The sequence below is a fragment of the Cynocephalus volans genome, chromosome X, assembly GCF_027409185.1.
Source record: "Cynocephalus volans isolate mCynVol1 chromosome X, mCynVol1.pri, whole genome shotgun sequence".
Classification (NCBI taxonomy): Eukaryota; Metazoa; Chordata; class Mammalia; order Dermoptera; family Cynocephalidae; genus Cynocephalus; species Cynocephalus volans.
The window spans coordinates 63,585,528-63,599,551 of record NC_084478.1 but is presented as its reverse complement, the minus strand read 5'-3'; the positions used below and the strand labels follow the sequence as shown (position 1 = coordinate 63,599,551).

General features: G+C 38.9%; 1 protein-coding gene across 4 annotated transcripts in view; it reads right to left on the bottom strand.

The window, feature by feature from the left end:
- Nucleotides 1–14,024, bottom strand: part of JADE3 (jade family PHD finger 3) — a 133,972-nt gene that overhangs the window by 18,206 nt on the left and 101,742 nt on the right. For all 4 annotated transcript variants that reach the window (XM_063083551.1, XM_063083552.1, XM_063083554.1 and 1 more), the window contains 3 exons: nucleotides 9,340–9,530; nucleotides 6,133–6,344; nucleotides 811–978 (listed from right to left, as the gene is read on the bottom strand). In XM_063083551.1, the coding sequence (XP_062939621.1) occupies nucleotides 811–978; nucleotides 6,133–6,344; nucleotides 9,340–9,530 (571 nt within the window). The remainder of the gene's footprint in view (nucleotides 1–810; nucleotides 979–6,132; nucleotides 6,345–9,339; nucleotides 9,531–14,024) is intronic.

Sequence of the window (14,024 nt, the reverse complement as noted above, 5' to 3'; positions counted from 1 at the left end):
ATAATGAAGAATAGAGTTTTGAATAAAGACGGTCTTAGGCAAATGTTGAATCTAAGCTGTGGAAAAGTGCTTCAAAAAGTAAAGGGCAACCATCATAGTGGGTAAAAGAGCTAATTCTCACTTTATTCGTAACAGCCTAAAACTGGAAACAACACAAATACCCATCAAAAGAGAATGGATAAATAAATAATAGTATATCCATACAATGGAATACTACTCAGCGATAGACAGGAATGAACTATTGACACACACCACAATATGGAGTGCTAGTCAGACAGAAAAGAGTATATAATGTTATGATTCCATTTATATGAAGTTCAAAAACAGATAAAACTAATCTACAGTGATAGAAATCAAAATGGTTGTTACTCTTGAGGAATAGGGACTGGAAAGTGGGTATGAGGGATCCTCCTGGGCTGCTCTAAGTCTATTTCTGAGTGGTTCCATGTCTCAGTCTGAGTTGTGGTTACAGATAACATGTATGTATAAAAATTCATGAAACTCTACACTTAAGATTTGATATTGTAAGGTAAGCTTTATGTAGAAAAAATCTGCTCACACCCTGGTCTTTTGTGCCTCTCCTCTCATACAAATTTATCAAATACCATTGGAAGTATCACCTATAAATGAATCAGCACAGGCTCACTTGCGTCCAAGAAGGATCTGAGGTAGCTTAAGAGGAAGCATTGTTACCTCAGAAACACGGGCAAGTATGAAGCATCTCCACGTTAAGCCTGAGTCTATCTGAACGTTGTGGGGAACAGGGGCACCCCAGAGCAAATGGCCTCACAGGCCTGAATGAATTCTCACCTCGGGAATCCACAGGGCACAGCTGACATGAGCCCATTTAGTCCCTGTCTTGGTGGTCTTCATGGCTCCACCTTTCTTTGGACATAACAGGCATTGTGGATGAATACCCAGGACGCAGGAGCGACAAAGCCAGCTGCCTTCTGGGATCTTGAGGATGCCATAGCAGGCCTGGAGGCATGAGAGGGAAAGGGGAGAATGGTCAGCATCTTCTCAGCAGGGTCAATGTCTGTTTTGATACACAGTCACAGAGTACCCTCTGCTTTTGAGAGAAAGGGAAATAAAGCCGAACAAGCTCATATCCAGGATTTAGTAATTTTCTTTTTTTTTTTTTTTAAAGGTGACCGGTAAGGGGATCTTAACCTTTGACTTGGTGTTGTCAGCACCATGCTCTCCCACGTGAGCTAACCGGCCATCCCTATATAGGGATCCGAACTCGTGGCCTCGGTGTTATCAGCACCACACTCTCCCAAGCGAGCCAAGGGCTGGCCCAAGGATTTAGTAATTTTAAAACAATCAAAAAGCAACTTCTAGCATCTGTCCTACGATCAGCATGTCTGTCCAGGAGAACTGACTTTAAGGATGACAGAACAAAACTAGAAGGAGATACACCCCAAGGCTAGGCCAATTGTTATCTGAGTTTTGGGCTTACAGACTTTTTTTCTTTTTTGCCAGTTTTCTAAAGCTTTTTCAATGATTTATGAATTATAATTAGTCAAACACTTCTTGAACAACTTCTACATGTCATACACTGTTGTGATCAAGAAAAAGTGTTAGAAAATAAATAGAATGAAACTTCTGAGGAGCAAATGAGCTAATGTTTATAAAGAGCCTAACAGTGCCTGATGCATAAAAAGCACTCGGCAAATCATAGGGATTATTTGCTTGGGTTTAAGGAATAGGCACTTGTGAATGAATCCTGAATAGAATATTACACTAATCACAATAATCCATAATGAGTTCTGGAAGCTGCTTTAAATCCTTTAGAGAATGAAGCTGGAAAATAAAATGAATTACTGGGGGTGGTGGGAGATTAGCTTGGAAAACATTCTAGACTTCCTCTTCACTATCCCCAATGTTCCTCACCCTTTCCTCCTTACTGCTCTACTTCCACTATTAGAGACTAAACCTGGGGGAACACCTGGCTTCCCATGTGGCCTGGCACACCTACCACCAGTGACTGATTTAACATGGCACCTTCAAAATCTCTGCCTGCTCCAGGAAATCCACCCTCAGCTCAGATTCAAGTTATAACAGTTACCATCATATCCACCCCCAACCCCGGCAACCTGCTCTTTTCCAAACTCCTTCTTTCCATGTCACCACCATGCTTCTCACCTTCCAGATCCAAATTCCTGCACTCATATTACCCACTTTCCTTCCTCCACTGTCCCTGGTGCTTGTTATTCCTCCCTACAAAGTGGCCCTGAGACTCTGCCCTTCTTCTCTACCCCTACCACAATAGCTCCATCCAAGTTCTCATCATGCCATGCTGGGACTGATTTATTTCTAGATTCTCTTCCTCCCCTTCACACCTTCAACCCTTCCTCTATTTGGCTGCCAGATCTCCATATCTGGACATTCTAATTCTCATGTCCGTGTGTCTAAGCAGTTTCCCTGTTCTACATGGTCAACTCTTTGCATACTCAGACCTTTCTCACCCTTCCAAACCTGCCTCAAACTCCAAGCCCCTCCAAAAACCCTGCTCGGGTCACTGTAGCCCTTGTGTCTGCCCCACTGTCCGACTCCTGTCCTGCACTCCATGCGATTTCCCTCACCCATTACACAGTTAACATCTTGTATTGTTTTTTTTTACTTTTGCTGTTGTGTTTCATCTCCTCATTCAGGACAGAGCTTTTATCTTCGATTTATCTGGAATTCCCCCTATGCTGGGCTCAAGTAGGTGGTTTGGTAGAACAAATTAATTTAGCTCAAGAACCAAAGCTGGACCCCAACTAGGCTGCTCTCATGACAGCAGGGCATCATTTTATAAGGCTCCTAACCTTCAAAGTTCTTTCTCTGAGGCCCAGAATGTTTGCTAGGATGAAAGCAAGCATCCTCCCTAAAATAGAACCTCTTTCAGACTGGCAGAAGAGAGGCCAGTGGACAGTTCTAGGAATATGCTTTATCTTTTAGCCATTCTATTGGGCAGAAAATCATTTACTGAGCCCTTTTGTAGACTTATTCATGGTTGTAAGATCATAGAAGCTTGTATTTCATAGCAGTGGTTCTCAACTTTTTCTGGACCACAAAATGATGAAGTCTGTAGACTCTCGGGAAAAATGCACACATGCACTGACATGTTTTACATATAATTTCAGAGCATTAAACTCATTGTCAAGTATTATATACACGACAGATATAAAAACTATAAAAGCATGTGCCTTCATGCAAATGACCTCAGATCTTAATCTGAGTGTTCAGTATTTGGGCTAAGAAGCACAAAATATATGCACATAAAGGGACTGGCAATGGGGACTATCTTTCACATTTTTTTAAAAGAAAAAATTTTAAGTTCATTGTTAAAATTTAAAGTCTACTGATGTACATTAATTTCCTAAAGTGCTAACTGTAAGTGTATTTTTGTCATGGAGGAACAAACACTGAACATAACATGGTGGCAGTAAAGAAGAAAAATCACGCTTAATAAATTCAGATCTCAACATGTCTCCATTCTGTTAAAGAGAAAATCAAATCTTCCAAATCATTTTAAGTTACTTTTCAGTCAACAGAGGGAGCTCTAACCTTACTATTTCTTTAGGATTCAAATGAATGTACTCAAATCGGAAGAATCTCTTTTATATGAAATTTTGTATGGTACCAATGTCGCAGCTTTAATACATGACAGTTTACAATCTGCAAAGCCTGGTCAGTTGTTACTGTCATCCCTTTCTATGTGAGGAAGGGGCATCATTTATAGTCTTTACAGGATATGTTTTCAAAACAAATGAAATACCCTTGGGGAGAATTATTATGCTACATTTAATTTTGGTAGTCAAAGAACCTGAAAATAATTCCTTAATATTTTTTCCCAACTGTAAAGGACAAATATAGAAAATATATACAGATGACCTTTGCACTATTCCCTTCATGCCTACTACAGATCCACAATCATTTCTCTGAAACCCCTAGGGTAAGAAAGAAACATTAGGAAATTCAGAATTGTTCAGGACTTGGGAAAGTAATACAGTATATATATGGTATATTTCCTGACCCTCTAGTGGGACCACGGGCAGTACTATATAATCAAATACATTATTATTTCTCTATCCAAATATGAGTATTTACACAAAACAGATAAAGACTATAAATGGCCTCATATTGGTGAGATCTAGTATTGTCCCCAAATCAGTTCTGTTGCGAAACTTCAGTAAAAATGTGGTTTTCAGAGCTTTATAACTCCGGAATTGCAGAGAAGGGATTGTGGACCTGTATCATCAGATACTTAAGTTCATACTTAAATAGTAAAGATTTTCTGCTCTCACTAAAAGTGTGACAAATGCCAATAACCGGTAGAGTGAAGATACATTTTCAAAATTTACTGTTTGAGAGGACATAGATAAGTGAAGGAAAAAACCCACTGTTTACAGAATAATTTTGAGTGAGGTGGCCCAGCGAATTAAAACAAAGTTGTAAGCCTTGGGGTTTCTCCCTATCTCCTATATTATCTACTGTAACAATTTTGGTCACTTTGCAGCCAGAATGATCTTTCTAAAGTACAAATCATATCCTTCAGGGTTGACAGGACAAAATCGAAGTTCCTTAGTTTGTCTGAAGGTCCTGTGCAGGTTTCCCTTGTATCCCACTCCACCCTCACTCTGTGCCTTCTTACTCCCCTCCCCACCACTCTGCAGTTCTGAAGCACTCTGAGTTGCCTCTGACATGCTTTTCCCACTCTCACTACCCCATGTGAACATGTTTTCCTCTCTGCCTGAACACACCTTGCTGGTTTACCTGACATTTCCTTTTGGCTCTTAATATTTATTTATTTATTATTATTATTTTTTTAAAGATGACCGGTAAGGGGATCTTACCCTTGACTTGGTGTTGTCAGCACCACGCTCACCCAGTGCGCTAACCGGCCATCCCTACATGGGATCCGAACCCGTGGCCATGGTGTTATCAGCACCACACTCTCCCGAGTGAGCCACGGGCCGGCCCCTTGGCTCTTAATATTTAGCTTGGATGCCACCTCCTGGAAGTTATTCCTGACCTCCCTCCCTCCCATGCATTTCCACGGCAGCATGGACTTACAGCTTCAAAAACATTTGGCACGCTATGCTAAATTAGCAATTTCTTTACAGTCTCTACACCCAACTGTGATCTCCATCTTCCTGGGGGCAGAAACCATGTCTGCCTCTTCATTACTGACTGTGTCCTTAGCATGGAGCACAGTACTGGCTCATGGATGGTGCTAGATAAATTAATGAAATAAATGAAACACATGACAGGTTAGAAAAGTAAAAAAAATCATTTAGGATAAAGGCAGGGGAGTTCAAGAAAGGATTTGAGCTAGGTCTTGGAAGATATATAGATTTTTGATAGCTAGAGGTAGAAGAAGGCATTTTAAAATTGGGGTGTGGCTGAAACATGAAGACAGGACAATGTCAGGAATATTCATCACTGCACCTTGAGTAACCTTATTTTGCTGGAGCATAGAGCTTGTGAGGAAAATAAAGGAAAAAGCTTAAAAGAATGTTGATATCATTATTGTTATTATTATTAATTAAAAAGGCAGTGTGGTAGAAAGAATGACAAGGAACTAGCTTGGGTAAAGTCACTTCGCCTCTCTGGTACTGTGTGTAACATTGAGTTAGTCCTTTGCAGTCCTAAAATTCTGTGATCTTTAAAGATGCGGTGGGACCTAGCTTCCTGGGGACAGTACCTTTGGGGAGGTGGAGGAGGGCCTTGAGTACCAGGATAAGAAGTCAGGACTTCCATCTATAGAAAGCGTAATCTCACCAAGGTTACTGACCATGGGTGTAACCCGATGATGCCACAGGGATTCGAAGGCAGAGGAGAGACTCCCAGGCAGGCAACAAGGAGACCTCCCTGGAGGAATTAAGGCAATCCCTTGTTTATGGTCTGGGCATAAAGTGACACAATAAAGACCTGGGTTTAGCCCTTTGGGACAAAGTTAACAGGTAAAGTCATCTTGGGGATCATAAGAAGTATTTTTTCTAGAGGAAACACTGAAGAATGGCCAGACCAAATTTTTTTCTTTACCCTTAAATGCAAGCTGCTATCCAGATATGGGTGCTGGAGATCATCACTGAGCTTCAGAAAGGCTGCCGTGGGGAAGTGGTGGTCTCCACTCTCACTAACCTGATGCACACAGACGTTACACTTATCACAGAACACCATATCATTCCCTTCTTCACTGTCTGGAGACCGGCACACATCACAGATCACATCTTCATCATATTCTATGCCTAGCCCTTCCTCTGTCTCAATAGCATGGTTCATATTCTCATGGCAATGACGTTCCAGGACTTCTATTGTCTTTTCCATAAGATTCTCATCAACTGGCTCACAACCTGCACAGAAATACAAACAATCAATCAACCCGTCAGTCATTCCCAAATCACCTACTGTGAGCCCAGTGCAGGGGCAGGTGGGATTCTTAAAGGATAAAACCATCCCTTCCCTGTTCTAAAACAACCAGATTTCAAAGAATCTTTTACTAGAGCTACTCTAACATTTACGTATAATCATACATTAATGTTTGACACATTAAAGGAGAAATACCTTCCACATATTCCTTAGAAGATATATTACTGGCCTTTTCAATTTTCTGTCTAAATCCTAGCCAGTCTCCTCCTAAATCTCTCCATTTTCTCTTACTCCCAATGTGGGAAGACTTTCACCAAACTTTGTAATTTTGAACAATCTAACTTGAAGTATAATAAAATAATTAAAATCACATAACTATTTGGACATAAATAATAATTAATTCTTAGCAAATTAGCTTCAATGAGCACATTTAATGGTTATACAAGGAAATTTCCATACAAAAATGTATTAAGCCATAAAAGAAAATTCTAGGTACTACGTGTACATGATTATACATATAAAATATTTGGTTTTTCAAACATGACTGTTTAAAAGTCCAGTAATATTTTTCAGTGGCAAACTACAATATAATATAAACCTATTAGCATTCGCAAAGGTCTAACTGCAATTCTGAAATTACCTTTTTTGCTTCTTGATTCCTTTTCCCTTCCATACTTTCATTTTCTGTTAGCCTTCCACATTTAACTCAATTAAAAGATTCATATGGTGGATGTTGGTAACAACTAAGCATTTTTCTTTTTAGGAGGACTAATGATTTGTGAGAGCACATACATATTTATTCTAACAGCTTGTAAACTCAGGAATAAAACGATCCAAAATAAATTTATCCTAGGTATTCCACTTCATTTGTAACATAAAATATCCTAAGGAACTTTGGAATACCACATAAACTACCTTTTTAATGTTGTGGCTACTTATGAAACCACAAACTACTCAGGCCTTATGTTTCATTTTTCCAGCCAAGACAAATTACACACACATATATATTTTTTGGAGTAAAGGAGTATAGTGTCTGGTTATATGAAAACCTGGATTCAAATTTCAACTTCACCTCATATTAGCTATGTAAACTTACAAGTTATTTATCCTCTTTAGGGATTAGTGTTCTTATCTGTAAAATAAGGATAATGATACCAAACTCACTGATTTGTTGTGAGACTGAGATAGGTAATGCTTCTGCACTGCTTAGGATGGTGCCTAGTATGTAATAAGCACTCATTTAAAAAATTCCTTAATCTGAACCAAAAAATGATTAATGTTGTTTTAAAAAAGTTTCTTTTAAGCTCTTATAAGTCTCACTACAATATCATTCACCCTAAAGGAGAACGTGAGATAAGGCATTCTGCTTTTAAAACTCTTCCAAGCCTAAGCGCAATATGGTAGGTATCCTGGATGGGGTTCTGGAACAGATAAAGGTCATTAGCAGAAAAACCCAAGAAATCCCAGTAAAGTCTGGAATTTAGTTAATAGTGATGTACTTGTGTTGGTTTTTCACAGTTTTGACAAATGTACCACGGTAAAGTAAAATGTTAACATTAAGGGAACTGAAACTGCATGAAGTGTATAAGGGAACTATAAATCAAACTATTCCAAAATAAAAATTTTATTTAAAAAAATTCATCCAAAGGGAATTAATTACAAAATACCAAAGGGATCTCCTTATGAGGTGGTTTCATGTTGAAGGCAGCACTGTAATGACTATAATGTCAGTGGAGGCTATGTGCTTCATAAAACACAACCACATATTGAGCCATCAGTCCACTTCATTATGCCCTCAAACTCTGATTTTCCTTCTCTGTCAGTCTTTTATTCCTTTCTCTTTATGGTTCCTACCCTAAATTAACCATCCCCTCCCCTCTTAGAGGGCAGGGCAAGAGAAGACATAAAACAAAAAGTTTTAGAAAACAAGGATTAAGGATTGGTCACTGGAAGAATAACTACCATTACCATGCCAAATAGGATTTAGTGTAATTTAAATTTTTTATTCATGTGCATTCATATACTAGCCTCAAAAGAAAGAAAGTAAAAATGGGAGGGAGGGAACGAAAAACCCACTTGTACTAACAATGAACAAATGTGACTCAAACAAAAATGAAATCAAATGCACCTTTCGCCATATCTCATATGGAGACCTAAAAACAACCCATATGTGGGTTCCACAGGAAAACTTGGATCTAAATACTACTTAGACTGAAAAAAGGTGAAAAAGAGCTGTGTGTAAGTATAAAATGAGTTTCCTTTCAGCCTAGCATTTCCTAGTATTGCTGGTATGGTACTGTACATTTATTTTAAGATTATATGTTTACTTCCAAGTTTATTGTTTGCTTATTTTTGCTTCATTTTTATTTTATTTTTTGAAAATTGTATGACAACTCTAGAATTCACTGCAGGTAGCTAAGGACTACTTTGGGAATATTTTGTCCTAGGCCTGCCATTCTTCTTCTGGGTAGCAAAATGACAAGCCCAGCATTAAGGGGTACTGGTCATAGCAAACTCAGTTGTAGTGGTGCAGCCCAATGCTGAAGTTGGAATTTCTCTCCAACCCCCGGGCAGAGGTGCCTCTACCCCTGTACCTGCTACTGATCAGAGTGCGTTTTAGGGCTGGGCGAGGAACTGGCCTCAGAATCCTTCTTAGCCAGAAGTCCAATCAGCCATGACCATTCTCACACTCAGAACTGGGAAACAACCTTGTGAAACCTACATGCCATCCCCTGATCTGTGTTATTCACCGTGAATGAGGAAAGAAAAGGTCAGATTTAAATGTTGTTGCTCTACTTCAAGATATTTATGCATTTGCAGAAATACCTCATTAAAATAAGATCAAAGAGAAAAATAAATGAAAAGGCCATAAAAGAAAGGAAGCAACAAGATGAAAGCAAGTTAAAGGGTCCTGACAACTTAAAAAAAAACAACCACAAGTCAAGTCAAGGTCAACTTACTTGTGAGAAAACAACTTACCCATTTGTGCGAGGTCCTCATTGAGTTCCTGAAGCCAGACTATGTCCATGTCATCTAGGTCGTAGCGGCACACAGATGCTGCCAGCTCCAGGAAGTTGACATAGCCAAGCTCTGCAGTCTCTGGGCTGGAGCAGCGGATGTACTTCCGGGGCCGGGTAAACAGAACCTCCTTTACCTTCTCGGCTACGATCCTAGAAAAGCAAAAGAAAGACATTGATAATGATCAACAAATGATAGATTCCAGGCACTGTCTGGATGGGCCCAACAGCACTCAGGCTGTACAGTAGAACTGGATGCTTTCCCTTTCCACCCTGGGTAAATGCCCTGCTTTGCCCTCTGGGAGGTATGACAGATCCCTTTCTAGAAAACAAATGGTTCTACAAATTCAGTTTTGTCATCTACTGTGAACTCACTCACTGCTAACAATATGCTTCATTCACCCTCATGAATCCTGGGTCCTTATTACCATTCATTCTGATAAAACATTGTTATGCTATTGTTTGTGCTTGGTATAATGGCCACCAAGTTTATTTAGAAGGGGGAACCTGGGAAGAGGTGATATCTGCATAAAGGCATGGCCAGATCCTATATCAAAGATATATTTCAGCCAAATTCATAATTTTCTGCCATGGAGACATTATTTTCACTATTTATGCAGATGAGTTAAAGCCAAGAGGTCAAGAGGTCATGGAGTTACAGAAACTCAAGCCCAACCATAAATGATAGCCACCATAAATCTGAGCCAGGGTAATGCGATGGAATGAAAGATTCCTACTCTCGTATCAATTTCTCCAGCAGGCCTGAGCAAACCCATATGAAAGTACTTCAAAAAGTTTGTGGAAAAACAGAATTAAAAGATAATATGAAACTTTCCATGAAGTTTTTGAAGACCTCTCATACTTTCCCTCACCCCTCCTGACACTCAAAAGCCCAAGGCAAGGAAACCAAGCAAGGGAAGAAACAAAAGTATTTTATGCCAACAACTTAATTCTACAATTGATGATTTAAATACTGCATGAAGCATCAGAAAATATAACCAAGATGAAATCTGTTTTTTGGCAGCTGGCCGGTATGGGGATTTGAACCTTTGACCTTGGTGTTATAATACCGCGTTCTAATCAACTGAGCTAGTCAGCCTATTCAAGAGGAAATCTAGGTTATTATTATTCCCTGGCAATTTATTTTCTTTCTTTTCTTTCCTTCCTCCTTTTTCCTTCTTTCTTTCCTTCCTTCCTTTTTCTCTCTTTCTCTCATCATAAAATAATGAAAACCATTTCTTTGGAAGGTTTCTGGAGCTAGCTTCTTTACTCTAGGTCATTATAAATGTAAAAGGATTCATAAACATTTTCTTATGAATACATGTAAATATATATAGGCATAGTCCATCCTATAAATGTAAATATTTCCTCCTAAGCACTCTTCCAAAACCCTATGATTCCAAATAACATATCCTGAATAAAAGTTAATAACTACACACATTTGCACATTTTAATTTGTCTACCATATGGAGTTTTTAAAGCCAAAGGCAACAAATATTTGAGGAAAAATGCAGAAACCTCAAATATTATTTGAAGCTAAAATTTTGGGAACTGCTGTCAGAGGCCTGCTTCCAACTGAAACAAACCCAACTGAAAAGGACAAGACATACAAATGAATTCTCCAGAGAATATGAGATTAAATGTGCTGTGCTTCTTCACTGCATGGCCTACAAGGTAATTACAGAATATCCATTTTTTTAAAAATTCATTTTTTTCTAAAAGGAAGACTATTCTGCTAGCTATTCATCTCAATTGCCTCAAAATACTATAAATGTTTGTGAATTAAACTAATATGTTTATTAATCTTCTAGAAAAACAGCAAAGGAGAAAAAACTTTGGGGTAGGCAAGATATATATTTTTTCTTTTAAAAGATGGCCGGTAAGGGTATCTTAACCCCGGCCATCCCTATATAGGGATCCGAACCTGTGGCCTTGGTGTTCTCAGCACCACACTCTCCTGAGTGAGCCACGGGCTGGCCCCCTAGGCAAGATATTTTAAATAAGACACAAAAACCATTAACCATAAAGGAAGAGATTGAAAAACTAAACTAGAACTTCTGTTTATCAAAAGACACAATTAAGAGAGTAAAAAAGTAATCCATGGAACAGGAGAGAATATTTGCAATTACATATAAACAACAAGAGACATATCTACAATATATAATAAGCTCTTACAGATTAATTAGAAAAAGACAACCCAATTAAAAACAGGGCAAAAAACTTAAATACACACTTCACAAATAAGGCTATCCAGATGGCAAATAAACTTTTAAAAGGTTCTCAACTTCATTAGTTATCACAGAAATGCAAATTGAAACCACAATCCCTATTATCTACCACGGCTAAACTTAAAAAGACTGACCCAAAACTGACAATACTAAGTGCTGATGAGGAATTGGAGCCAACAGACCTCTCATATGCTGCTGGTGAGAGTGTGAATTTGTACAACCACTTTGGCAACAGATATTATAGCTGAACATACACATACTGTATCATCTAGCAAATCCACTCCTGGGTATATACTCAACAAAAATGTACACACGTATACCAAAAGAGGAATAACAATGCTCATATCAGCATTTTTCTAATAGAGAAAAACTTGAAATAACCCAAATATCAAGAGCAGAATGGATAAATAAAATGTGGCATATTCACACAATGTAATATGGCACAAAAGAGAAAATTAATGAACTACTATATGCAACAGCAGGGATGGGTCTCAGAACCATAATGATGAACAAAACCACCCAGTCTCAAACGAATACAAACTGTAGGATTCTATTTATATGAAATCCAAAAACTGGTAAAACTGTTATCTAGGGTGAGGGAGGTCAGCTACTGGCAGGGAACAGAAAGAGGGCTTCTGGGGTGTTGGAAATGCTCTATTTCTTGATCTGGGTGGCAGTTAAACGTGTGTTTAATTAGTGAAAAGTTATACATTTATGCTTTGTGTACTTTACATTGAAGTATAATATACAATCTATAGAGAAAAGTTTATAATACTGATAATGATGACGGCGATGTCTTTCTATATGTATCTTGAATTAAAGGTTTGAATCTAAGGACTGAGTCTATGATAATAAAAAAATTACATACTGAAACAGTAAAACCAAATACAAGGAAACATGTGGGTAAAAGGTGAAGTTAAGGTAAACTCACAAAGAGAAATTATTGTAGTTATAATGATAGAGGGGAAGGTCTAGTAAAATTAGTGAAAAAAATGTTACTTTGGGATTTCTTTTTAAATGAAGCTTTAATATCTTCAAGTATATATAACACCACTAAGCTGGAGGAAATCCCAGGATTATCGCTGGGTGATTTTCTTTTCTGTACTAGGTACAAAGACATTCTTTGAATGGTCACCAGACTGCTGACCAAATCAGTAAACTCTCACAAGCCTAAAGGTATGAGCAATTTCGTTAATGTGAGGTGACTGCAGCTTTCAATTTGGATGCGTAAGTATAACAACGTTGTAATAACTTTTCAGATGACTAGCCTTAGGTGAAAGGACCCACAACCTCACCTGCTTAGCTCCAGAGAAAGGTCTATTCACCTATTCCTCAGGGTAGGCCAGAGCGGCTGAAACACTACCACCTCGGGTCCATATGGACACTGCTGTCCCACTGAGGAGGCAATGAAAAGGAAACTGCTACCACTCTAACCTGACCTATGGCCCCCTTCAGTGTCTTATGCACAGTGAGTCCTCTGTGTCTTTTCAGTTAATCTAAATATTTGACACGTAGAGACTACGCTACATTTCCTAATGAGCAGATTAGAGTCATTTGTGAACATTACAGAAACGGAACATATAAATATCACAACATCATAGTTTTTTTTAAAGGCTTAAAATAAATGTCTTAAAAACTAACTAGATAGTGGCCCCTTATAATAATATCTCTAGGAGTAGTTTCCCAAGATGCCCTTGTTAATCTTGCTACTCTGGGATGACCACTTCTCTCCAAGCCTCCATGACTCAATCTACAAAACAAAGGACACTTATCACCTCTGTGACAGATGGTATTTTCCAAATTCCGCGTGCTCTTCTACAATTTGACTTTGCTACATGCTTATCAAGTGGTGAAGTCTACTTCCCCTCCTCTTGAATAAGGGAAGGCTTGTGACGGTTTCAGACAACAGAAGTGATGCTATGAGATCTGCAAGGCTGGGTCATAAAATGGAATGCAGCTTTCACTGGATTTGCAGAAACATGTGCAACTTGGGGCCCTGTACCTGAAGCACCTGTAAGACGTCTGACTATGCTGAGGTTGTCAGGCCATGAGGAAGCCAAACCACATAGAGAAGCCACATGTACTCTTTATATCATCCTAGCCCAGAGACTAGCTTTTAGACAGATATGTTAGTGAATAAGCCTTCAGATGATTCCAGTCCCTGCTGCTGAGTCACCCCCAAACTTTGAGTCTTCCTAGATGAGGCCCTAGACATTGTGGAATGGAGACAAGCCATCCCTGTGCTCTGATTTCCTGATCCACAGAATCCATGAGTATGATAACATAGTCGCTCTAAGCTGCTAAGTTAAGGCAATTTCTGTTTTTGTTTTGTTTTCTTGGGGTGGGGTGGGGGTGCAACTGGCTAGGACAGGGATTGAACCCTGGACCTTATTGTTATCAGCACCATGCTCTAACCAAC